At 41.9% G+C, this 26382-nt stretch overlaps 1 protein-coding gene across 2 annotated transcripts in view; it reads left to right on the top strand.

The window, feature by feature from the left end:
* Positions 1-26382, top strand: part of PTPRR (protein tyrosine phosphatase receptor type R) — a 149614-nt gene that overhangs the window by 85802 nt on the left and 37430 nt on the right. For both annotated transcript variants that reach the window (XM_061368004.1, XM_061368005.1), the window contains 2 exons: positions 2541-2651; positions 8962-9218. In XM_061368004.1, the coding sequence (XP_061223988.1) occupies positions 2541-2651; positions 8962-9218 (368 nt within the window). The remainder of the gene's footprint in view (positions 1-2540; positions 2652-8961; positions 9219-26382) is intronic.

The following is a 26382-nucleotide window of genomic DNA, read 5'->3' on the forward strand; positions in this document are numbered from 1 at the left end:
AAAAAACACAAATCCGTTTACTCACTTACAAAAGGTCAGCACAGCCAATTCCCCTTCAGCTCCTGTTTTATATCTGGATTTCCTCCTGAGAGATCTGAAACACCGGAAAGCCATCAGGTAACCCACCCAGGGTCAAACAGTTTATAGCTAATGAACCAGAGCTGCAGCTGCTTCTGTCGCTGTGGGATTCCCATGGAGCTCAATCGGAGCAGTGCTGAGTGCGGAGCAGCTGCAGATTCGGGCTGTGAGCCAGTACTAGGACCTGCGTCCTGTGCCATAAGCACAGCAGAAGAACCTTGCTGTGCTGAGCTGGCAGATTGCATGGGGAGTTGCACCCTGATGGGCTGGCAGCGCTGTTTGAATGTGTCCAGGAACAGTTTCTGCAGAAATATTTGGCAGGATTTCCAGTTTATCTTCGAAAGCCCTCACTGAACATCAGACTGACACTCAGAAACCTCGTTAAACTGTGATACCTGCAATACGTTTAAGCTCAGACCATGAAGCACTGCATGATTGCGCACACAGACAAATACTAATTTTACAAGATTTGTTTCTGTAATTTAGCAGAAGAGGGTGAAGGATTTACCTGGGACTATAACTTCCAAAGAAAACTCTTCCTTATTATGCTTTCCATTCTAAAGCAGACAACTTTAGTTACAGGACAAGGAGTAATGGGTTCAGACTTAAACAGGAGAAGTTTAGATTGGATATAAGAAAGAAATTTTTTACTGTTAGGGTGGTGAGGCACTGGAATGGGTTGCCAGGGAGGTTGTGAATGTTCCATCCCTGACAGTGTTCAAGGCCAGGTTAGAAGAAGCCTTGGGTGGTATGGTTTCGTGGGAGGTGTCCCTGCCCATGACAGGGGGGTTGGAACTTGATGATCTTAAGGTGCTTTCCAACCCTAACTATTCTATGATTCTAACTCCTGGTTATACACAGGCATTTTTTTTTTAGCAATCAAGTCTCCGTAAATAAACCCTTATACCAAATACTTCTCTCAGTGTTTGCATTCTAGGGCAGTATGATCTGTGAGCTGACGTGCATCTGCACTGACTTTAATGTCCATTGTCCTGGCCCTTTTCAAAGCAACCAGCGCACAAACCTGTGCTGAAAGGAGGACCAGGAAAACTCTATAGGGATTCAGCATGCAGCAGGTTTTTGTCAGCTTGTCCTCTGTTCCCCAGGACATGATATTCTCAGCAAGCCTTTCTGCATGCATTCAACTTCATAATGACTTCTGATGTTTGAGAGGCTGATGGACACAGGAAGTTTGCTTGACATATGAACTGTTCAAAAGGGCAGGCTAATCAGTGGCTTAGCAGGCGTTGGAGCATGCAGTACCCATGTAAAGTGCTAGAGGGTCCCTTCAGTTACACAGGTCCAGTGAGCAGCCACTCATCTCTAAAGAGAGGAACTCTTTCCTCTGTGGAAAACTTGCAGTCCTCTTACTCAGTGTCCCCAGAGAGAAAAAAAGGCCACCTTGTGACAGAAGACAGCTCACTAATTAAACAAGAAGTTTAATTAAAGCCATGAGGGAATATCGGCAAAAGGGAAGCACCAAGACACTGAATATTTACAGTGGAAAACAGAACTTAAGGGAAGTAGTTTTTATTCAGTCTGAGAACTGTACTGAAAATACACAATTAAGAAAAGCAAGTACCCAAAAACTGGGAAAGTGATGTCTACTGAGCTGTGGTTGTGGAAGCACAAGATGCTATACTTTATTCTAAACAATATATTACAGTTAGACTCAAGGTATGTGTACCCTGTTTCTACTACCAACTCTCTGTTTGGAAACAGTGAAATTCTGGTCATTTAGTATCTCAGCCAAGTGACCACACTGCAGTAAAGCCAAAAATAAATGCTTTTAGAATTATTAATATTTCATAATCGCCAGGAGTTCTGGAAATGTTAGTGTGCACAGCTGTTTTAGAAATGTACTATCAGGAAGAACCCAAAGATCATGAGATTACTTTAAGCAGAGTTTTAGATATCAGAATTTTTTACACATGCACATGTGTGTGTGTGCAGCCTGAAGGTGACAGTGTTGGAGCTTTCCAGCTCATGAAGGCAAACCAGCAAGTCACCTGCTCTTTGCTCTTGTGTCAAGTGTGAGCAGTCAGGAGGCTGGCTTGTGGGCTGGAGATAAACAGTGGGGAGAAGGAAGCAGGGTGAGCAATTCCCGCAGCCTTTTTACCTAATGAGCTCGGTAGTTTCCAAGAAAGCCATGGGTCTTGTTTGCTTACCTTCACCCAGCCCATGACTCCTGGTGGAGGATTTTTCTCTCAGCAGCCACGGAGGAGGTCTTATATCACCTCATGTGGCATTGGAGCCCCTGGAGGGCATGCATGTACACAGACACAGGGAGTGCAGGTGAAGTGAGTATGCACATAGCAGCGTTCAAAGTGAGTGCCATATACTGTGGAATGTGAACTGTGACAAAGCTGAGGAGGGTGATTAATGCCTGACAAGAGCTATTTAATCTGCACAAGCTATTGTGTAACTTTCTCTTCCTCTTTCTCTTTTATTGGTTCAAAAAGAAAAACGTTTTGCAAGGCCAACATGAAGCAGACAAAATCTGGAGCAAAGAAGGATTTTATGCGGTTGTCATATTTCTCAGCATCTTTGTCATTCTAGTAACTTGTTTAATGGTAAGTTGCCTTTTACCTTCTTTTGCTGTTCTTTACTTCATGCTTTTCTCAGTCTGAAGGGTAGAGTCACACATTCTTTACAAGAGAGGTGTTTTCTCAAGGCCGTTAAAAACTCAGCTGCAAGGTAAGAGGTGGTCGTTCTCATAACGCTGTGGAGCCTAAGTTTGAAGAACCACATTTCTTGATATATTTTGAGTCCAACTGAAGAATGTAACTAGAAGGAACCTGCAGAAATAAATAATGGGCTCTTAAATCTGCAAAATAACTGTGTAGTGACATGAGTGATGACTTCTTAGTCTTCTTACCAAGGTCCCAGGAGCCCTGAAGTCGCATTAGCTGCCTGTATTTCAGTTTTATTGGACAGTAAAAACAACACCACATTGATACAGTACTGTCAAAGAACAGTTGTTAGAGTGTATGTTGGTATTCACGTGTTGAATATATGAATTTTACACCAAAATGACTAGTAGTACATGAAGGAGTGATCAGATTTTTGAACAACTTTGCTGTCCACATTGTTCAGTGGCCAGGTTTCTGGGCATTGGACTTCTGATATGTTGAATATGAGATGTACAAGGATCACACAGAAGATGGAGAACACAGCACCACCACTGGCTTTCATAGGGTAACTTTTGCATTTTTTCTAACGTTGTCACTTGTTTTCCTTCTCTGAACTGTGTATTTCTTCTGGGTTGCATGTGAGGGTGTACTGAATTCTATGACAATTCTCAGCACTTATGAATACATAGTGTCTTGGGGTCTTTTGAGGTCTTTTGCTTTCTTTTATTTTTCTTTAACCTAAATGGTTTTACCACTTAGTACCTTAAGATGGAAAGAATGTTTGAACTGAAGATGCTACTAAACAATCTTATTTATAACAAAATCTTATTTAAGGTTTTAAGGTCTCCCTGAGATTTGAAAACCTGTTATTTTCTCATAGAAATTGTTGCTTCTACTTTTTTGTTGCTTTTCTACTATTTTTCTACTGCCTAATCATCTCCATTGCTCCCGGCCACCTCACTCAAAAACGGGAGGGTAGCTCTAGCAGTACTAACTTTTCCTCAAACTTTCTACTTTGGAGAAGCAGGTATTTTGGTCATTACTGACTGTTTAACTGGAAGGGGATAGAAAACGCTGTCTGTCCATGTCCTGGTAGTACGCAATATTTTCATTATTTATTTGGAATACATACACAGTATTGGGAATTGCAAGCATTGTGGAGGACATTATCAGAACTTAAAATATTCTTAAGGTGCTGGAGAAGACATGGGAAATAACAAGAATATTGCTCTGCAGGGACAAGAGCACTAATCATGTGCATCAGTACAACATAGGAAATACGTGGCAAAGCAACAGTTGTGTAGGAAAGGATCCAGCAGTAGTGCAGAGCACACATTGAAGTAAATAAGTAGCATCACATTGTTGCAAAAAATACACCACTTGCCCTGGGATGTATAAATGAGCGTATGATCTCTGCATCCGGCATTCAACTTGGTGACAAAGAAGAGCAAGGAGAAACATGATGGTTCTCAAACACGGAAAGATTTCAAAGGCTGTGGTGAGGAAGAATACTTTCTCCACTGGCATCTGGAAAAGAAACAGTATTTATGAAAGAATGATTTGGCTGCCTCACTAGAAGGAACTTTGTTATTGCATTCATGGGTCACTAGGCCTTGGAGTGCATTGCTTGGGGAAGATAAGTTTTCACCCATTAAGATTTTATGCAAGCATCTGTCAGGAATAGTTTGGGTGCAGCTGATCTGGAGGTAGGGCAAAGAGAAACACTAGTAGACTCCTTGAACTCCCTTCATGATGGGTTTCCTGTGATGCTGTGGTCTTTTCTGCAGGCATTCCTCTTTCTGAGCCCTCCCAGGTCCAACCTGTGTCTTTACCTGTGTGACTGTTCAGACACTGTCCTAAGTTTTGCCAGGATCTGTTAATACATCTGCAATCTGTAAGGCTAAAACTGTCTCATGTTGTTTTCATCCCACTCTATGTGCTTGAGTGTGGCAGATTTATGGAAAGTAGGAATTCAGTATTCCAAATTCAGCCATTGCAGTCTATCGGATCATTCAGCTTTAGTGTAAGGCATTAGGACTCATCCTAAGTAGCTTTGGCTGTAGCAACCATATGAAAACACCAAAATGTGGCCTATTTTTTAAATTTACAGGGTAGTCACCTGTTTGTTCATAGCTGCTATTTATGGTTTAGAAGGTCCGAAAGCAGAAGGCTTAGGCTGCACCTGCAGATGACTTTGAAGTATCCTGAGAAGTGTGAAGCAGGAAGCACTTTTAAGTGATGATTATGATGACCAGCAGTGGTCAGTGTAAGACAGCTGAATTGTCAGTTATTGCTTAGTTCCATGTAATTTACAGAAATTGTAAAACATGCAGCCTTGTCTTTAGCTGGGTTTTATAAATCACAGTGCTTCCCTGCGTTGACAGCACGCTGTGTATTAACAGCTTTTAGGCTTCTTTTGGCTGGAATTTAATAAATACCTGGCCTCTGTACATAAAAATCTACAGTGCAGAGTAATACACAGAGTAATACACAGTGTAATACAGCAGCACATGAGATAAAATCAGCCTTGTAACCTTTACTTCTGAGGTCATTTTGTGTATTTACTCAGCTAGTACTTGTCATGGTATGAGAATTCTTGCATCCCAGAAGTGATTTGTCATATGCGGAAGCCAACACACAGCTCATTGCTGTCCTCATCATGGACTGACCATGGGCTCAGTTCTACTGGGAACATCCTGTATAAAGTTTGCCAAAGTGCTAAGTAGCAATGAATATTTTAGTGCTCCTGTGTGCTGTCATTTTGATTTTAGAAAAATAGAGAAATAACTGAGCCATCACCAAGTTTGCTAAATAACACAATATTTGACAGTGGGTTAAAATATTTGCTATCATGTTTCTGTTTTAATAAACCAGTATATTTGTGTATCCTTTAAAAAAAATGCACATAGAAGTATCTGTTGAGTAGTCTGGAAGTATCATCTTCAGATTAGGTAATGTTTGTAGCAAGTTGTACTATCAGAGTTTTCTAAATGTTTTTCTTTTTCCCACTAAAAAAAGAAATCAAAAAGTGGGATTTTTTTCATTTAAAATAATGGAAGATGTGAACTTTCTGCAACCTGACCTGTGACAGGTACACATGAATACACATACACAATAGCTCTGCTCATGCAGAGATACACACACAGCCTCACTCGCATATTGAGAAGTACTTGTTACAGAGAACACTGTTAATAAGAGTGAGCTGTCTTAATTTTCATAGTTTCTGGGAGATTTTACTCTACAGTCCTGGGTGTCCTACATATCTCTAGGCAGATGAGTTTTTTTATCACATCTCCGCATAAGCATTGCCAAGATCTTTGTTCTGGAAACATAGTTATCTCATTGGGCTTTCCTGTCAATCTCTGAAGATGAATAAAAGCAGTTTCCACTGGCATTTTGAAAGGGTATATAGGAGGTATTGGCCAAGTTAGGGTGTAACATGTCAGCTTTCCTTTGCAGAAATCTGAGCAGAGATACAAACAGTGAATGTCATGCTGTCAGCACCCTGTCATTCTTCCATATGAGTTGAAAAGGAGGCAGAAAGAAGTCTTATTTTCCTTTTGGGCTGTGGCTTTGAACCCTAGGCTTAGTATATGAAAAATCACAGACGACCTACCTGGTGTCCTGGAAAATAGTACTTTGTGGTGTTGCTCCATGCCTTTTGATTAGCATCACAATGTATCTTCTGGTGTATCAGTAAAATGACAGTTTTCCTAATTTAGGGGGTTTGTATCTGTTTCCATCCATACTGGTATATGGGTTTAAACTGGTTTGAAATATGAGTACAACTCAGTTTTTCCCTTTGCAGAGCTTGGTGATTGGTTGATCTTTTTGGCTATTTGGTTTGGTTTTTTGGGCCATTTCTGTTTGTTTGACTTTCACCTGGAATTCATTAAAAACATAATAGCCCTTACCACACTTTCTGAGGAAAGTGTGGTAGCTTTTAGATCAAATGCTGTTCTTTAGCTTTTCTTCAACTTCTGCTGGTGGCAGGCTATCTTTTTTCCTCGGGTCTAATGACAGAGCATTGAAAAATTTATGAAATAATACTTGTCCAGGTTTTGGAAGTCAAAATCATAATTCCCTGGGTCTCCAAGGGACAAAACTATGTCAAAATATATCAGTGATGAGAAGTCATGGTTAATATTGTCATCACCATGAATGTCTGAGCTGCATATTTGTGGGTTACCAGAAAAATAAGACCAAAGCAATCACTGGAAGAAAAAAAGAGTTAAAATATTTCAAGCTCCTGTTTTATCTTTACTGATACCTGTGTCCTTGCTTCACAGTAGGGCTGTTTTTCCTGCAGAATAATGGCAAAGAGCAGCTTATCTTATCCCTGCAATTTAATTCTAAACTCTTCTGAATGAACAGATGGTTTACGTAGCTAAGTCTTGTTTGATGGGTATATTGCTAATGACATTAGGTTGGTTCCCAGCTAAACCTCTAATGCTAATCCTTGAAAAAACAAATCCATCACAGACACCCAGTCTTCCGTGGAAAGCTATGGAACGATAGATCCTTATGCAGTGCTAGCAGGACAGCAGCTGCCAAAGAGCAGCAGAAAAATGCGTTGGTCTAAGCTTTGTCTTTATGGCTTTACAAACCAGGATTCAGCTGGAATCCATTGCAGCAACAGATAAAGCAGAGTAGAAGGTATAAAGGTGCCTGCAAACACCTCCAAAAAGCTGTGAAAGTGCCTTTCACCCACCTCCACACGCAATTCTTATGTGTGGATAATTCTTGTGAGTTTCATAGTTTTAAGGCACATTTTGAAAATGACACAACTACAGCTCAGAAACTGTTTTTTTGCATTCCCCTCAAGAGAGAGAAGATTTCCTAAATACGCATAATACAGGTCCTTCTAGAATGGTACTACAGAACACACACTATGCACCAGCCCTCACCAAGCCAGTGTACAGCAACGTCAGTGTGGAGTTCAGTGGAAGAGGATCAGGACAAATTCTGAAAAGCTTTTGTTGCAGATATTTGACATCCAAATTCATAAGCAATAGGAGGACAGAGAATCTTGGTACTACAGTATGATGAGACATCAGTGTCTTGGTAATTGTAAACCACAGTTTTCTGAACGGATGCTTGAATAGCTTCATAGGCCACACATTTGATTCAGCTTTATTCCAGAACAGAGTATGTTTCTCTGAGGATATTGAGGGACATCCTTATCCTGAGGAGTATTTCAGAGTAGTAGCAGCCTACCACTGAAAATGTAGCCTAGTAAAGTTACTCTGTTCACTTGTCATCTCCATGCAAAATCATAAAATCATAGAATCATAGAATAGTTAGGGTTGGAAAGGATCTTAAGATCATCCAGTTCCAACCCCCCTGCCATGGGCAGGGACACCTCACACTAAACCATCTCACTCAAGGCTCTGTCCAGCCTGGCCTTGAACAGCGCCAGGGATGGAGCATTCACAACTTCTGTGCCAGCACCTCACCATCCTTACTGTAAAGAACTTCTTATATCTAACCTGAACTTCCCCTGTTTAAGTTTGAACCCATTACCCCTTGTCCTATCACTACAGTCCCTAATGAAGAGTCCCTCCCCAGCATCCTTATAGGCCCCCTTCAGGTACTGGAAGGATGCTGTGAGGTCTCCACGCAGCCTTCTCTTCTCCAGGCTGAACAGCCCCAGCTTTCTCAGCCTGTCTTCATACAGGAGGTGCTCAAGCCCCCAGTTGTCCACATGGCCTCCTCTGGGCTTGCTCCAACATCTCCATGGCCTTCTTACGTTGAGGAGACCAGAACTGCACACAGTGCTACAAGTGGGGTTGAGTAACATCTTTTAAGAACATCTGCTCTAAAACAAAATGAAGCTGCTATAAATTGAGACATGTATATATCATAAGCACTTATTTTATTTTGTGCCATTGCCTTATGTTAAAGTTCTCACAGATTTTTCTACAATTTTTTAAACAGTAGTTCCTTCTTCACAGTGTCTTCTCTGTTTTCCATTCTGTGGTTTTTGTCCCTTTAATAATACAGCTGCTGGTATTACAAATAATTACTGGTCACAATAAGAACTCTTAAAATCCTTTCTGCCCATGTGTATACACTGTGGTTTATGCTATAGAAATACTTACCCTTTTGAGGGAAATGCTGTATAACACAACTTGTGGCTTACTTCCTAGAAATGGAAGCCATCTATAGCAGTCTTACCCAGCTTTTGTGATACCTTCCTTACATTGTTTAGCAGGGAATTGAGATTGGATTTTCCTCTTTATTTCTGTAGATTCTGTACAGATTAAAGGAAAAGATCCAGCTGTCACTGAGACCAGAGAAGGAAAAGAAGCAGGAGATCCACCTCTCACCTCTTCCCCTGCCGACCTCTCAGTCTAAGACCACCAGCAGCATGGTCCAGCCTGAACAGGCTCCAAAAGTTGTCAGTGTTGTAGTGGACCCTCAAGGCCAGTGTGTTCCTGAGCTCAAACCTCCCCTGTGTGCCAGTCCGTCTCCTTTCAGAATGAAACCTGTGGGGCTTCAGGAGAGGTAGGATGGTGCCTGGCACATTCAGGATTTATTCTGCTTTGTTACACTCATGTTGCGTGATTTCATATGTCTCTTCTGTCAACGAATGGGAGACTTTGTTATACAGACATCTGAGAAGTGGGATTTTGGTGCATTAATATCTATCTCATGGGTATACTCTCCTTTCCTTTTCATATGAGCATAGGTCCAGAAGTTTGGGCTGTGATTAGCTGCAGTACTGGAATTCTTTTTGCTAACTTGTTTCTTCCCCTTTCCAGCAATTACTCCAAAGAAATAGTTTTTCATTTACCATTGATTTTTGCCTGGTTTGATCTTGAGATCCTGACAGAGGGCACAAGAGCTGGTTAAGTTTTGTCAGCAAAGGATGTTCTCCCTGTCAAGGAGTCCCTAGTATATGGGAAACTTAGAAAGAAGAAATATTTACACCAAGTGGTGTAAATTCACTCCAGTATTTACACTAACTGATGCATTTTGCAATCTCATGCACTGTTTCCTTATCACCTTTAGATAATTTTTCTTCTTAACTCCAGCTTTCTGTGATGGTCAGGATACAGTCCAAGGTCTGTGGGCTTTGAAAACAGGGGAAGAAGTGATTGGTGATGAAACTGCCCATTGTGTGCAGCTCCTCAGAAATACTTGGGCATGAAAGCTTTTGCCTATCTTTCAAAAACTGGGCCAGTGTTCTTTTTATGAGACTAGTTATTTTTCCCACAGGAGAATGCACACTGACATCTGTCTCTCCTCTGTTAGAAACCTATATCATTCTTTGCCTGATAGCTGCAGGCCGCTTTCATAAAGCATCAGTGCTCTGAATAACTAACGTAGCATGCAGCCACGCAATTGAACTCTTCCACCCTGGCACAGACAATAAACGAAAGAGCAGACACCAGGCAGACATGATGGGAAATCAGAATGAAAAGGAGAGCAAATGGAGCCTTGTCTGTGAGGACTCTCAGAGCTGAGCAGTAACCCTGATTCAGCTTGAACCATGGGATTTCACTGACAGAGATTTTGTCAATGGCTTTAGGAGCTACAGCCAGAGCTAAGGGAGGGTGATAAAAAATGCTGAAAGGCAGAGCTGTCATAAAGTATGTTGTGGTACCACTGCAGCTAAAAATATGGAGAAATGGAGGAAGCAAGGAAACATGTTCTGATAATTGCTGTCATTCCACAAGACCTTAAAAAGAAAGCACATGAACATGGGGAACACATACCTAGTTTATAATGCCTAGTACCTAACATAGCATTCATAATAGTTGAGAGCAATTAGGGTGAAGAAATTTGTAGAGGGACTTTGTCTTAAGTACAAGGGGAGGAATTTTTCCATTGCTCAAAAAAGAAAACAAAAACTATTGATCTAGGATCTTAATTTCTACCTCCACAGATAGTAACTGAGCATTTAATGCTTCCAAACCAAATTTCATCCTTTGGAAGGACAAAGTTCTGAGTCAGATGTGTGAAAATGGAGAGCTGAGATAAAAAGAGGAAACTAAACCTGATTTTGATCAAAGAGATCAGGCATTTCAGCTTATTACTAAGGAAAAAGAAGTTGAAGGAACTGGGCACTTCAGTTTCTACTGTAAAAGAACACTAATAGGCCAGTGTGGAAAAGTGAAAGCAATTGTGATGTCCTGTTCTGCAGTTCTTTCTGTCATGTTCAGTAGTCGCATTTATCAGCCTAAGTCCACTTCTAAGTTTACTTCAGCCTCCATGATGCGAAGGTCTGGGGACATGAGGGAGAGAACATTAGAGAGCATGATGTCTTGTTTTCCTCTGAAATAAGCACCTATTATTAAATAGTTTTCTTATTTATTTGATGTATTCTGTACTATGAAAAAATTTACACACAATCTGACACATAGAATCATTGAAGACAAGACAGATTAATGTAGGAACACATTTTGCCTCAGACATTCACTGATGACCAGGCATGCGGACAATTTAAAGCCCTTCTCCACCTTTGTGCCCCACAACCTTGCACTAGGCAACCCTGGGCTATCCTCATTACACATGGGAGCAGTGGACCTTACAACATAGGTCTGCACGCCACAAGCAGCACACTGTGCACAAAGCAGTCTGCTGACAGCCCTTTTTCCTGTTGGTATGGAGCGAGATCAAGTCCAGAGGTCCCTTCCTGCTCATAGCCACAGCTTCAGGGCACACATTCAATAGTGTTTGCTACTCTGATTTTGGCTTCTGCCAGAGGAAGAAGCTCTTGGCAGGCTAGCGTGGATATGGGGACTGCTTGACAAGCTCAGCATTGAGATGCCTTTGGCCAGATAGCTTGAGAGTGGTTCCTGAATATTTTCTAACTATCCAAACTGCCTGGTTTGATTCCTTGTGTTCTATAGTCATGAAGTCATAGAATCACAGAATGGTTTGGGTTCGAAAGGATCTTAAAGCTCATTCAGTTCCAACCCCCAGCCACAGGCAGGGACACCTTTCACTGGACCAGGTTGCTCAAAGTCCCATCCAACCTGGCCTTGAACACTGCCAGGGATGGGGCAGCCACAGCTTCTCTGGGCATCTTGTGCAAGTGCCTCACCACCCTCACAGGGAAGAACTTCTCCCTAATGTCCAATCTAAACCTACCCTCTGTCAGTTTTAAAGCCATTCCCCCTTGTCTTGTCACTACTTGGTCTTGTAAGAAGTCCTTAAATGCTTAGTATGACCCAGACTTAAGTGTATCTCTCCGAAAAGAAATCAGTGGACCATGGGCCCAATTAGGGAGTGAGGCAACTGCTGTGCCTTCTAGATAGGAAGTTTGTGACAGTGTCTATGAAGGAGGGGGCAGAATAACCTGGTGATGCCTGCCTCTCTGGATCTCCCAGCTCTGCACACCAAGTGCTGCTTTGAGGAGTGTACTGAAAAGCAAAAATGCAGTAGAACTGAAATTTCACGTCAGTATCCGGCTCTCTGAACCTTTCCACTTTTACTAGGAGTAGCGTCGGCCGGTACAGAGGCAGACAAATTGCTAATGGCCAACTGTACACACGTACCTACAACCATCAAAACGTTCCTGGGAGTTAGTCCAGCTTCTTGCTTCGTGCTTCCCGGCGCAGCGGAGGGCGACACCTAGAGGCGACAGGAGGCACTGCAGATTCCCCCCCCATCCTCCTCCCCCTTTCTGCTCATCCAGGTGTCCTGCGTTTCTGATTCTTTGGCTTGTAGCTCTTGGAGGAGGGAGGGTGGCCACGAAGTCAGGGCGGTACCTGGCACAGTGTCTTCAGGGGGCGCGTTATTTTCTTGGCTGGTGATGGCGGATGCCTGCTGATGTGCAGCATGTGTCTCGGAAGGGATGGAATGCTGGTGGCTAAGCGCGGACCGAGAGGTGTGGAGGCGAGGAGGCCGTTACAACAAAGTGGCACTAACCCCTTTCCATTGCAGCTAATGATGGATGTTGGGCCAGCTAGGTGAAGTGCTGTTCTAGGAGCTCCTGGCATCCTCTGGATCATTCAGTATATAGAGTGATTCAAAGTTGCTCTGTCTTGGTGTTTCCACAACTGCTCCTGCTTTGAAGCAAAGACCTTCTCCACCAGCAACCCACACAGTGCTGTTGCTGACCCAAAGAGTGGGAGAGCTAATGTTGTCCCGTGGGTGTCTTCAGAGATGAATTGTCACAGTATCATAGCACCAATGCCTGAATTTAGGGTGTACATGAGCATTCTCTGTTAGCATATCCATGAATATTGCAATGGAACTGAGATTTCACATCAGTATCCGGCTCTAAGAACCTTTCAATTTTTACTAGGAATAGTGTTGGCTGGTACAGAGGGAGACAAATAATGTTTATTTTTCTACTTATGCTTTTATAAGTTTATACGAATAATATATACTTTTTCGTTCAGCAGAGTAAGGCTTTCTTTTATTCTGTTGTTTGGTCCAAAATTCATCTTGATATGAATGGTCCCAGGCAAAATCTGAATCTGGTGAAGTGGGATGTGATAATTTAGATTTCATTCTGACATGTCAAGCATTGACAATTCTTAGTCCAAGCAGGGAGTTGTTAAAACACAAACATGGTGGGGATATAAATATAAGTAAGCTACCACACCAGCACGGTATTCACTTGTTTTACAACTGAGTTTACTTTTCATCCAGACAGTTCTGTTGTGAGTTTTGGTTTCAATATTATTTGTGACTAGGGCAACTGTATTTCAACTAACTAGTGCACAATGTAGTGTTTTGTTCAAATTAGTTACTATCTAACATGCAAAAATGCATGGAAGAAAAGAGAACGTGGAAAACAGCTTTTCTGTGCGTCTTAAAAACCACAAACAGTGCTTGGAAAGGCTTCTCAAACATTTGTGTTCCATCCTAGCCACAAAGACCTAAAACTGTGGGTATTACATCTAAATAATCAGTGGGGAAAATCACAGCAAGATGTTTTCCCAGTCTGTTACATAGTAATTGGAAAGTTATTCTGTCTGAAATGGAGGGCACCTCATGTTCACATATCGGGATGCTGGGGGCATTCAGGACACTCATTCAGACCAGGTAACATTTTACATCTGCTTTGTGGGTTTGTTGCTTTTTTTTTTTTTCCTCTGCAAATAAATACAAGAGAATGGAGAAGATAATGGAAAAAAAGTTTGGAAAATAGAGGGGAAAAAAGGCAGATACATGAAATAAACTATTTTTTTAATAAAAGCATTCTGAAATGGTATGGAAGCACTGCTGGGACACAGGAAAACAGAAGATACTCTGTGAAAGGGAAGGTATGCAATGCCAGAATGAGCAAAACTGGAGGGGAGAGGGCAGCCCACTGAGATTGCTCAACATACACTGTACAACCAAGTCTGAAACCTCTAGAGAAAATCAGTAGGCATCAGAATAGAGAATAGTGGGGGGGAAATCACCCAGATCAACATCGAGTGTAGCTGCCTACAAACATAACAAATAGGACTGAATTTTGACTTGAACTCTGATTGTGAGAACCGTACGTGGCAGAGCAATACTATAAAACCCCTATGCCACATCTAATAGACTGTAGCCAGTGAGATTTCTCTAAACATCCTGAAGATGCCTGTAAATTGACAGCAGAATCCTTTTCTGTACTCACTTACAGTGAGTTCTGTTCTCTGTAAGTATAATGAAGCAAAAGTTAAAATAGCATGCATTTTAAAGCTGGTAAATGCTCTGTCCACTTCCTTGTAAGGTGAGAAAAGGAGATATTCTGATGGAAAAGAAAGGCAATATACTTTAAAATATTTTTTAAAGTTATTCAGATAAGTCATAGGAGTCTGTGGAACTCACTGCTGAAAGATAAAGTTTGAATCAGGAATGTATGAGCAAGAGGTACACACACATATAGTCAGTCACACAAATAATGAGAGCAATTATTGTTCTTTGTCTGCCTTTGGCATCCTTCCTCAGAAACGTCTTGTATTTGACACCTTTACAGAGAAAATCATGGACAGTTTGGGCTCCAAGTTTGGAGGTAGAAGAAAATTCCTACATTGATATTCATAATTATTCTCTTCTATTAGTTAATCTGCATAGACGCATGAATTGAACTATTGTTCTCACCACCTATACATGTTCTATGCCTTGTCAATTGCCATCTGAATGAGAAATGCTGTGGATGACAAATGCTAACAGTAATACCTATTTTCCTGGTATCAGAAAAACAGTCTCCATTTAAATGAATCATATAGCAAATAAAACCTTGTAAGAAATGCTGGGAACAGGGAAAAAGCCAAATGTGTTTTTTACGTCATTACTGTAATGGCAGCTGCAACTCAGGATATCACTGTTCAACCAAATCAAATGAGAAAAATTTCCAACAATTCTCCCTGGTTCTGTCCTGATTTTCAGATCACAGAGCACAGTCACTGCAAATATAATTATGGTGCTGCTGATCTGTTATCTCTATGCAGAGCCGTCCATTGTGAATAATCATTTCAAGTAGTGCTCAGAGGGTAGCACCTTGCAGTTGGACTACTGTAAACACACCAGGTTTTGTGGTTTATGACACAAGCATGGGAACTTAATATATTTACAGGAAGAGGCCTTGAATTTCCTGGCTAAAATATACTAGCTTTGCATAGATTTGGAGGATAAATTTACCCTATTGTGTGGAGCTGAATACGCTTTCTGCATTCTTAATTTAAATCCTGGGGATTGTTTTCAGGAAAATGGCAGTGTAATTGTTCAAAGCACAGCTCTGTGCCAACACGAAAGTACTGGCTGGAGAGTTATTTTACGGTGATGCCCTATCAGGAGTCTGCAAGGCACCAGGAACCAGTGGAGTGGGTTTGAGGTGGGAGGCAGGAATTTTTGTGCTCCAGTCCATCTCTGCCACTGACTCATTAGAGCACTTTGGATGTGGCAAAAGAACCTCCTCCAGCCATGCTCCTAACCACTGGATTGAGACTGGCTAGCTGGCATGTCCATCTGTCCTAGTCTGTAAGAAGCACTAATAAATTCAGTACATTGAGGAACACTTACTGCACTGAGGCCAGCTAGCAGAGATTAGTTTGTGTCTATACTGCCAAGCTCCCTTTACCTCCAAAAGAGCGGGGGCTGGATGCAGACTGCCTGCTGGGAATGGTTTGTGCATGTGCTGGTTCCCAAGCTGTGCCTGTGGATTGCTTTGGAACACTCTTGTTGGCAAAGGCTAAAAACAAGGCTTGATACGTAGCAGTATCGATTACAGAGCTGCAGTGCCGGGGGTTGTTTCCTGGCGCTGTTTAACTTCTGTTTCTAGAGGTAGCTTGCCCATGAAGTGCACAGCTGGTGTAGCAGCCAACATGAGGGAAGCAGTCCTGGTCACGAGCAGCTGCTTACAGGCTGTTCCTTTTAGTGATGCTCCTTCCAGTGCAGGGTCTCCCCACAGCCTGGCATTGTGGCTTCCCTCCTCCTCAGGTCACCTCAACTAGCTGGAAGACAGCACTGTGGCTGCTGACACCTCCACTCTGGGTGACAGGATAAGTTCAAGGGCCGAAAACGTGGGCTACCGAGGTGGAAGAAACTGGTCTAAGTAATGGCGAACGTAGCGTGGGATCCAGCCCTGAAGGCCTTCAGCTCAGTGCCCCACGGGTCTGTTTTGGCATGTGTATTCATGAGTCAAGAGAGTATTGCTTTACCTCCAGCTTGCATTTGTGTAACGTTTCTGTTTGTTAGTGCACAGTCACTCTGGAAGCTTTTTGCAAGCGCTGAACCTCTGAGTTGCACAAAGGGCTGTTCTGTCCAACCCATTACAGACGTCTTTGCTTATCTGCAGTGTAGGAAGAGGGCAGGAATGTGAATTGTCCCCTTTCTCTGGAGGGGAAGTGAACTCAGGCACCAGCCGAACAAAGACCCTTTAAAAACTCTATTTTAACTGTTTGACTCCTGGCTGGTTGGGAAGGTGTTTTGGTTGTGTTTAGAGCTCTTGGAAGCAAAACTCTGAAGGCGTTTTGATCTAAATAAATAGTTGCACATAACTGTGTGCCATCCCCCAAACTTACACCCACAGTCCATTTCCCTGTGTCTCTAGCCCATCTTGCAAATTACTTCAGATTAGTGTGGGTAGATGGTACGTTTCCGCTCCTAGCTCCATCTCTGTTTTAAATTGTCCCACATCCCATTTTTATTCTCCTGTGAAGAGCTAAAAGCTTTTCAAAGCACATGACATTCATTTCTGGGAGTGGATATTTTAGGCAAATTACCCTTGTTGGGAGAAATTCTTCTGGTGCAGCTTTGTAGTCCTCTCAGGTGCCAGGGAGTGCTCTGTTTAGCACATAGCCCGTGCTTACCCTTGGGTTTGCCTTTACTGTCTTCTGAGATTTAGTCAGGACTTTTATAATCATTTTGTCGTATTCCCAGGTCTTATCTGGCGTTTATTCTTGTTACTCCAGTTGCTACTGGTTTTAGCTTGTACACAGGAAACTGCAGTGCCAATCAGTGTCGTTCCCAAGGTGACAGGAAACCCTATTTGGTCGGATGTTGATTGTGCTTGTCTTTACTGCTCCACCCATCGCATTTTCTTCCTTTTTGGCTTAAGTTAAGACAAATTAATCAGTGGCCGCCATCTGGTAGACAGTTTTGGTGGTTTTGCAGTGATTCGTCCAGATGATCTTTTGAAAAGTCACACGCGGCACAAGAAACCAAGGGGAAATATCAATGTTAATATTTAAATGCTTCTTGAGACCCAGAATCACAGAGGCTGTTGTTGCTCTGGGCACATGAGTGATTTTTGTTGTGTGAGTAATCCCCTTGTCTGGTCCAGCAGCGAGTTGGGTTTTTAAGTGCTGTTTGGTCATAGTTTTAAACTCTGATGCACCTTTCCTGTGACTGATTTCCTCGGCTTCTCTCTGCCTCTGCTCCATTTCTGTGGTTGACCATCCCAGGCAGGGTTTCTGTGACACCAGCTGTCCTAATGTGCAGGCAGAGTGGGACATCTGGGAAAGTGAGGAGATGTATATTACCTGGACTTGAATGCTCGGAGTATCTTGGCTTAGCCTGTAGCAAGATGCGTGTATCTGTAACATTTGCAACTAAATGTATCACCTTTTCACTTGGGCAGGTTGGAAATGCCATGCTAAGGGACAAAGGGTGGGAGAAGAGCACCAGCTTCTTCATGAGACTGGGTTGTAAGCAGGATGCAGTACATCGCATCTCCTGAGCTCCTGACGAGAACCCACAGGTTTCAGCAAAACAACCAACCAGTGTAGAAGGGAGAAGGGTTGGAATGCGTTTCTCAGTCATCATGCCATTCCTTCTGGCCAGCTTCTGCAGGGCAGCCTAAAGCTGCATTTAGCTCCATTCCCCTTAATTTAAAATGTTAGGAACAGTCACAGTTAAAGAAGTAAAAGAAAAACATCAAAGTGCCTCCAAACTGCAATGTAAAATATCCAAGTATATCTTGGAATTGTAAGAAGCCGTGGACAGTACTTGTATCCTTCTTATATTGTAGACATCACTTAATATTCCAGGCCACGAATCTCTTCTTTGAGTGCAATCATAATTAATTTTATTTCTATGCATTATCAGTTGACTAATTATACTGCTTCTTCATGGAGAAATCCAATTCTGGAAATCCAGCAGAGATCTCTCATGCAGTCAGAGCTAGCATGTACCGAAAGCTTAACACTGTTGATTAGCAACATTGCATTGTTTGCAAATGCACGTTTGCTCCAAGAGTACTGCATGTAAATCGATGTGTCAGACTGTTTATCACCTCTTGTGGCAAATTCTCTTTAGCGTTTCTGTTAATCTAGAACCTGAGAGCCTAAGTCACAGATCAGATCCCTATGCAAGGCTCCATATACACACAAAGATGAAATCATCCTCTATCCAAAAAACTTACAATCTAAACATCAGACAAGGTAGTAGATGCATACAGGCAATCAGGCAAGGCTTGGGAAATGGGGTAGCAGTAGCACCGTGGCAGAGATGAGGATACCCGGAGTATGCTATGACAGTGGCTCAGCCCAAGAAGTACTGCCCAGAGGCAGTAGCTGCTTTCATACGACACTGACATTTCAGCCAGGTTCTTGCTAGAGTTGTTTTTCTGCTTTTATACCATTACATCCAAGCTTATGCGTCAGTTTGATTTGACTTTGGACCTTAGCTGAATATGGCCATAAAGTTTCAGGGACTCTTTCTATGATTTTCATGCTCAGGCAAGGGAGACATTAACTGGTTAAGTGGCTGAACCAAGATGATGTTGTAAATCAGAGCCCTATCTTCATAAAATACCTGGACCCTTAAAACTCTTCATTCCATTCTGTAACCAGGGGAGTCTGTAAGAAGCTACAACAGTGATATTTCCTTCTGGGACAGGGACTTCCCTTATGTTCCCTATCAAAGAATATACTTTTGATGCTTAACAAATAGGATGTATTGTTGTTATTAATTTATGGTAGCTATAATTATCCCTGTTATGTTAATACTGTGATTTGATAACAGGAGCAAAACAGAACACAGCCACTTCAAATGACTGATCAAATATGCGATAGGCATCAGAAGGGGAAGTGCTGTATATAATTCCCACACAGAAAAATGTCGTTAAGTGCAATGTTTCTCTAGGGAACACGGTCCCGATGCTTCAGGATGACCAATAGCAGCTCCCTGGAAAGCGATGCTGCCAGCAAGAGATGGGGCTGGTGCTGGGCAGAAGGCAGCTAAGCCTTCCTCTCTGCCAGGGCTGGTGCTTCCGTTTCCCACCATCCCCCTGACAGCCGCATCTCCTGTCTTTGAGATGTCTCAAGTTCTTCCTGAGCTGTAGCAAATTCCACCGGAGGACTGCTGCATAGTCCAGAGGCTTTCAGTTCCTTTCCCTTGGATTTGATAGTGGATGTAGCAGCATAGCCATACAACAAATGAAGGGAAATGATCAGAACAGCAGGAAAGTACACAACAGCTAATAAATCCAATTTGCATGGTCTTGTTTCACTGTAGGCTCTCTTTAGCTTGTTTTGCCTCAGTGGATTTGTAGAGGTATCTGGGAAGAGAATTTGGCCCACAAAGCACAATACTGAATAGGTCTGTGAAAGAAGGCGACATTGTGAAAAGCAGAAAGCTGGTGTCGTAATTAATCCCAAAGGTAATCCTCTGGCTACAGAGAATGCATTTGCTATTTACTGAAAAGATTAGGATAAAATAAATGTTTTCTGCTTCATCACAAGGATTGGCCTTAGTAGATGGCCTTAATACCCCTCTTGTCCCCATGTTTAGTGTTCACTACTGCCTGGCTCCCAGCTGTGGCTCTCTTTGTCCTGGGACAGTGCAGAGGTCATAAAGTGGGCTAAGAAAGCTGTCTGAAGGAAAAATCACAGAAGAGAAGACACTAGACACAAAGATGTGGAAGCAACCTTTGGTTCAGGACATTCCTGAACTACAGATTGCCAGAAGCTGGAGGGCATCCTAAAAATAAGTCACAGTGTTAATTAAGTAATCAGTAATTCCTGCTCACTTTGTTCTTGTGTTCTTTCACTAAAACTCCTCTTGCTGGCCATTGTTGAAAACAGGATACTGGTCAACTTTGGTCTTACACAGTATACTAAATTTACATTCATATTTCTACATCGCTCCCTTCTATGTATGTTAATCTAGTCCATGTTAATCGCTACCTGTATGGAGCCGTGCGTGTTGAGAGCATTTGAACTGAGACAGATGGGGTGGAGGTTGGTTGGGGTGGGAGTCTGGTTTATCTTTCAGATATGACTTCTCCTTTCTCTTTATTTCATTATGCAATGAGCATTTAGAGGAACACTGCTTTTATCAACAGTCCACATATTTCCCTCCTCTATTCACATTCATAGAAGTGAGTTTAAATCAAGCGATGTAATGCTGTGAATCCTTTGCTAATAGACAGTTATGAATCTAAAGCAATTCTAATTGTTTCACTCTGAAGTTTCCAGTCTGTACTGACTCATTGGTGGGTGTGTATGAGGAAGAGTTAATATAGAAAACCTTTGCTCTGGCCCATGCCTTCATCTCTGGGCATAGGTATCTCCCTTCTCCTGAGCCCAGCCTGTGCACTCCCCTATAGAAATATCTCTCATGAAGGCAGGAAATGGCCAGGGCTAGGGCCGTCAAGGAATCTGCTGAGCCCCATAGAAAGGAGCTCCAGGTCACTTACCTCTCTGTTCCTCATCAGCTATATCAGCCGCTCAGCCCTAAATGGGACCATACAGCTTGGCAGTACCTATTTTAAAGGTCTCTCTGATCTCTGAAGTGCAAGATAAAGTACACTGTGATATGCAGCCATTTAAAGCTGTCTTTTAAAAGCATTCCAGCACTGCTCATTTCAAATTGCAAGCCTAAGCAGATTTTCTAAACTTTATTTTCAAAGGGAATCCAGGCACTTTGCACATTAATATACATGTTAGAAGAAAGCAAGGCTGGAAAGCCACATTACTAAAGCGAATAAAGAAAAAAAAAAGGAAAGTTGGGTGGAGAGAAATGTTTATACACCTAGCTTAGGTGTCAGCTCTGGAAACTTCAGAAGCGGTTAAATGGCAGACCTAAGCGCATTCATATGGTTCCTGTCCCTAAGAGCCTAAATCCCATCAACTTGTAGTATAACATAAGCACATAAGTCACTCTGGAAAAGGGACTGTGCCTTCCAAAGTGTACGAGCCAACAGTATTTTTGGTCAGTACAGCCAGCCTTGGATGCTTTGCCCACTGTGTGACTGAGTGGAGCAGTTCTGCCGGCTCCCTTTTGAAATGTCCATAGATGGCGCAGCTCTGTTGAGCAATGATGTGGATCTGGAGGTTTCACATTCTTCAGGAACTGCTGCTATTCAGTATTTTCTTCAAAGTCCACTAACAATTCATTTGTCTGCTTAGAAATCTTCTGTGTGACACTTGCAGTAAAGATAATGAAGACCAAGTCAAATAAACAAGGAATGTGCTTTTTTATTATCTTAAGGTTGACAGGGTGTAGTAAACGCCTCTTTTCCCAGATGTTCCTTCCTGTCTTTTCCAAATGGCAAACTCACCAGGAAAGAACTCATTGTACTGATTAGTCTTTAAGTCACAATAAAAAATAATTTTCTCTTACTGATACTGTCTGAAGATACTGCCCATTCACATTAAGAATACCCCTACCCTTGTCTTTTTCCCGGTCAGCTAGTTTTGAGTATGGAAGATTCAAAAGAGTATTGAAGGACATTAATGTGTGAATAGATAATATATGTGTTTGTTTGGATTTAAGGGTTGTAGATTATATTCCTTAAATGAGCAGCAGGTGCAGGATGGAGGTAGAGTTTATGTCTAGGTGGTTAATTAGTATGTAAAATATGAAGCTAAATGGACTCACTGATGTCTGTTATGAAAATGAAAAATAACCACAAATATTTTTTTTTGTCTTTTAGACAAAAGCTTTTATCCTAAGCAGACAGAAAAATCTAAGATCAGTCCATTATTTATTTGTTTACCATAGGGCTGACCAACTAAAATAGCAAAAAAATCTCAGTTAAGCAGTCTTAAAGAAAAACTTCCTGGAAGCTATTCCTGTAGTGTTGTACCTCTGTGTTCTCATTTATTAGGTCGTTTCTCTTAGGCTACAGATATTTCAGTACTGCAGGCAAGCACCCTCTGGAGATGCTGTAGTGCTCAGCAAAGGAGTGAGCCTTGTGTGTGCTAGGAAAAGTAACAAAGCTTTGCACATGGGCAGGGGATCTAAATGCGAAATGCTGGTGCCTGGCTACAGCTCCTCCAAGGCATCATGGAGGTATTTATGAACTGAAATTGTAGAGGAGCAACTCATACAAGTGTGAGAAAAATATTTTGCAAATTGATTTTTAAAAAATATTTGCAAGCAGAAGATACAGCAGACAGAATATGTAGGGCTTTTAACAGATCCTGTTGGATTACCTTAAATAAATGCATTATCTGAGCTCATTAACTTGTGCATTTATTTAATCTGTGCAGCCCTGGCAGCTAATTATTATTCCTCTACATTCTGTTTTCCCTGTTCCTATTATTCTTTTAATCCTTTTTGTTTATATTCGTTGTAGCTTGGTTTAAATTAGCATGTGCATTAGTCAGAAAGAGAACAGGTCATCCAGTATGTTTGTGCAATGAGGCCTCCGGTATGAAATAGAGCAGTGCTGCAATGCAAGTAGATAATACCAGCAATAAACAAGACTGCATTCAATTAAAGCTCTACCATTTAAAGCCAATTACCCATAAATTAGTAAACATTCACTCAACTATTTGAAAAAAAGCAGCTGAAATAAATACAAAGAATTAGCATCTTCATTTGTTTTCACTTCTGAACATTCAACTCAGTTTTCACTCATGCAAAAACCACACATAGGTGAATACAAACCTGAAATAGATCTTTATGTTACAACTCAAATTTTATTGGAGAGAGAAGTTTGCGTGACAAAATGTAATTTGATTGTAGGAATAATCTACAGGAAAAGATGGGAGGTTGAATAAGCTTTGCGTTTTTGAACAGTCAGTTCCCGTAGTTGAGCGGCATAGCCTTATCGAGGGCAGAACAGGAGTGAATTGGCAGTACATTAGAAAGCATGATTAAAAGAGGGAAAGTTGAAACTACTCTCATGTCAGCTGTTTTCCTCTACAGGATATTGAGCCATTCCTGTCCTAACCAGATACTGATTGCTTAAAACTTAGTCCAGAAGTACTTGTCAAAACCGTTTCCTCAGTTCATTTTGACATGCTGAGCTCTTAGTAGATCCTGAGAATTGTTTGCAATTTAATGCTGGAGGTATTGGCCTGGTCTTGCTCGTGGCTGTGGGAACAAGATCAGACCCTTTGGAGAGAATATGAAGGGCCTCCACTTTCCAGAATGCCTGTTTAAGCTTTACAGTTGAGGCTGCTGATTAGTTTCTGTGGACTCAGAGGGCTGGAGGATGCTACCACATACTGCCAGGTTTCTTGTAGCTAGGAAGCTGCAGAGGATTAGAAGTTCTGCCTCACAGTAGCCATGTATCCATCTGCTCTTTTCAATAGGCACACAGCTTGCTGTCGTCACTTCCAGACCCCTTCCTCGGTGTGAAAGGCAGGAAGCATCAGGTTTTCAAGTGACAACTGGGTGGGAAACAATAAAATAAGGCAACAGTGGAATACTATGAGGAGAGCCATGTGATAGAACAAATGAGAGCAGTCACGGCAGAGGCTCTTTCCAAGAAGATGCATAGGATCAGTGTACTTAATCCTGTTGCTTCCCTTGTAGCCCCAAACTTCCATCTATGACTTTCTGGTGATAGGTTTTAGTTTCAGTGCTGTATCCAGATTACTCCCTCTGCACTGCAAATGAGGTGCTCTAGTTGGTGAAATCAGGCTGCCCATACAAATGGCTAGAGGATTTGTCTCAAGTGCAGATGACTATGAGGCAGAGTAGAAATAATATAAACATCAAGATTATTAATGATTGAATTACTAAGCATTCCTGTGGAAACATCAGGCTAGTATCTACCTGTTTGTCCAGGATATTCCTTCTGGAGAGGAAAAATCAGAGCTAGAGTAAGGTTAATCTGTGAGAGGAATAAGGCTTTGGAAATGAGGCCAGGAGCCTATGGAAAAAGAAAGTCCATTGTTCCTAGGCATGATAGGAGGTCAGTAGGTAACTTTTTCTGTTTTAAGTAGCACTGGTATATCAGGGGATAGTAAGAGAGTAGGTGAAGTCAAGTTTTGACCACTTGCATACCAAAGTGCTGAGGGTAGAACTCTGGTCCTGCAGTTTTCATTTTCAGCAATAGTAAAGTTGCTGTAAAATGACCAAACAGGAGCTGAGTGAAATAAATCTTCAAGGTATCTGGCTGTATCAATTTACATTGGCCGTAATGCATGTGATCCTTTAATGCAAAGTAAATCAATAATTTTATATTCATAGTTACAGATTTTCTATCAAAAACAGTTTGTATTCCTCTCCTGTTGTTTTGTTGGGTTTTTTTAAGTAAATGACTGACATAAATAATACTGAATCTTGAAATCGGTTGAGGAGTACTGTCCTTTAGAGAAGAGCACCTATGACAATGGATTGCAAAATGACTTAAGGTAACTTGAAAAATTACCCCACTGCAGCTTTACATACCACGTTTTCTTCATCTACATAACCATTGCTCATACCAATTCTCTTAACTATTGTGCTAAAAGCACCAGGAATGCTGAGACCTCTGCTTTTTTCCATTGCATTTCTTTTACAGATTTGTTTCTTTTTCCTTTGAATTACTCTACTGAAACATAAAACAAGATAAGGAGGTGAAGACTGGCACCTCCTTAAGGTAAAGCAGTAATTGGTGGAAACCACATATCTGATTGTGCTCTCCCAGTGCAACTGCAGCAGTGCAAAACCCACCTCAATTCAGTGTATTTACTGATGAGATGGACCAGCAAGGGAAAAGAATGGAGACCCATGTCTAGAGCCAGTCTGTGAGCACTATAGAAATGAACACACAGGGAAACCACGGTGTTTTCCTGTCATCCCTGCAGTAAAGCACAGGGAGAGTAGCCCCGCGAAGCATCCCCTGGTACAAGCAGGGTCTGAGGACCCAAAGCAAGGTCTATCCCCAGAAGCCTTAGCGAGCGCTGCTCTTCCCACTAATTAATGGCTTCCTTCCACCTGCACGGCTGACACAGCTCCCGCTTTGGCCACTCAGAAGCTCAGCACTGGGACACAAGAGAGAGGGTGCAGAAGGAAGCGCCACCCACGTCTGCAATGCTGGGGTCAGAGGACAATGGCTCTTGGAGGGCACCGCCACTTCCAAAGCCACTCGAGAGAATGAGAAGCCAAGGACCAGGAATCTGGGCACCGCATTTTTCAGGAGCGCTGAATAAACATGGGAATGTGTATTTAAAGAAATTACCCAGCTTAAATAAACAACTGGGAAAATGTGGCAGGTAATTGGGTTTTCATAATCACCAGCTACAGCTTAATTTTAGGGTCAGGGAAGACCTGGAAATGACCTCAGTAATGATTAATAGGCTTTAGTAACCTGGTGGCACTCCAAGGTGGACAGGTGGAGCTTCCTTTTGAGAGTTTTCAAGCCAACATTGCATTCATCTTTTTTTTTTGTTAATCATGGCCTGTTATAAAATCTGCTTCTATAAATGTGTTATTAAAAATACTCCACTGGGTTCTCATCAGTGGACTTGTTCCTATTACCCAATTGGAAAGAGGGCTGTGAATATGTAGTAAGACCCCCCTCTGGGATACTAGACAATACTCAGACACAAGTGGTTTCCTGATTGCACTTATTCACGTACCCAGTGATGAGGTGGCTGTCCCAGCTGGTGAAACTTCGGAAGAGTTAGTCTCATGCTGATTTTAATATAATATTGTCATGAATGTTTACAGTTCCTCAGATTCCTCACATGATGCTCTTCCCCATCAAGACACAACCTCAAGGGGCTGCTGGGGAAGGTGTATCATCACAAAATCTCCAGTTTTGCCCAACTTATTAACATGGGGAACATAAAGTATATAAAATTATTCAGATGGTTAAAAACGGTTGTAAATATTCAGAAATAATGGAAAACCCATGTGTGTGTCTCCTTCACTCTCATTTAAAATGGAAAGATACCTGTAAGTAGTCAGGAAATAAGTGTGTGTGTGTGTGTAGGAAAGAAAAATTAGTTGTCTGACTTGAAATGTCACTGGTTTGTTTGTGATATCTTTATTCAAAAGCTACTGGAGACAAGGGACGGTTGCCAAAAATGGGCTTTGTTTTAGGTGGTACTTCCTTGTTGCTCTGTGG

The sequence above is a fragment of the Neopsephotus bourkii genome, unplaced genomic scaffold (assembly GCF_033783945.1).
Source record: "Neopsephotus bourkii isolate Nb327-2 ecotype Australia unplaced genomic scaffold, CSIRO-AGI_Nbou_v1 NB_1423, whole genome shotgun sequence".
Lineage (NCBI taxonomy): Eukaryota > Metazoa > Chordata > Aves > Psittaciformes > Psittacidae > Neopsephotus > Neopsephotus bourkii.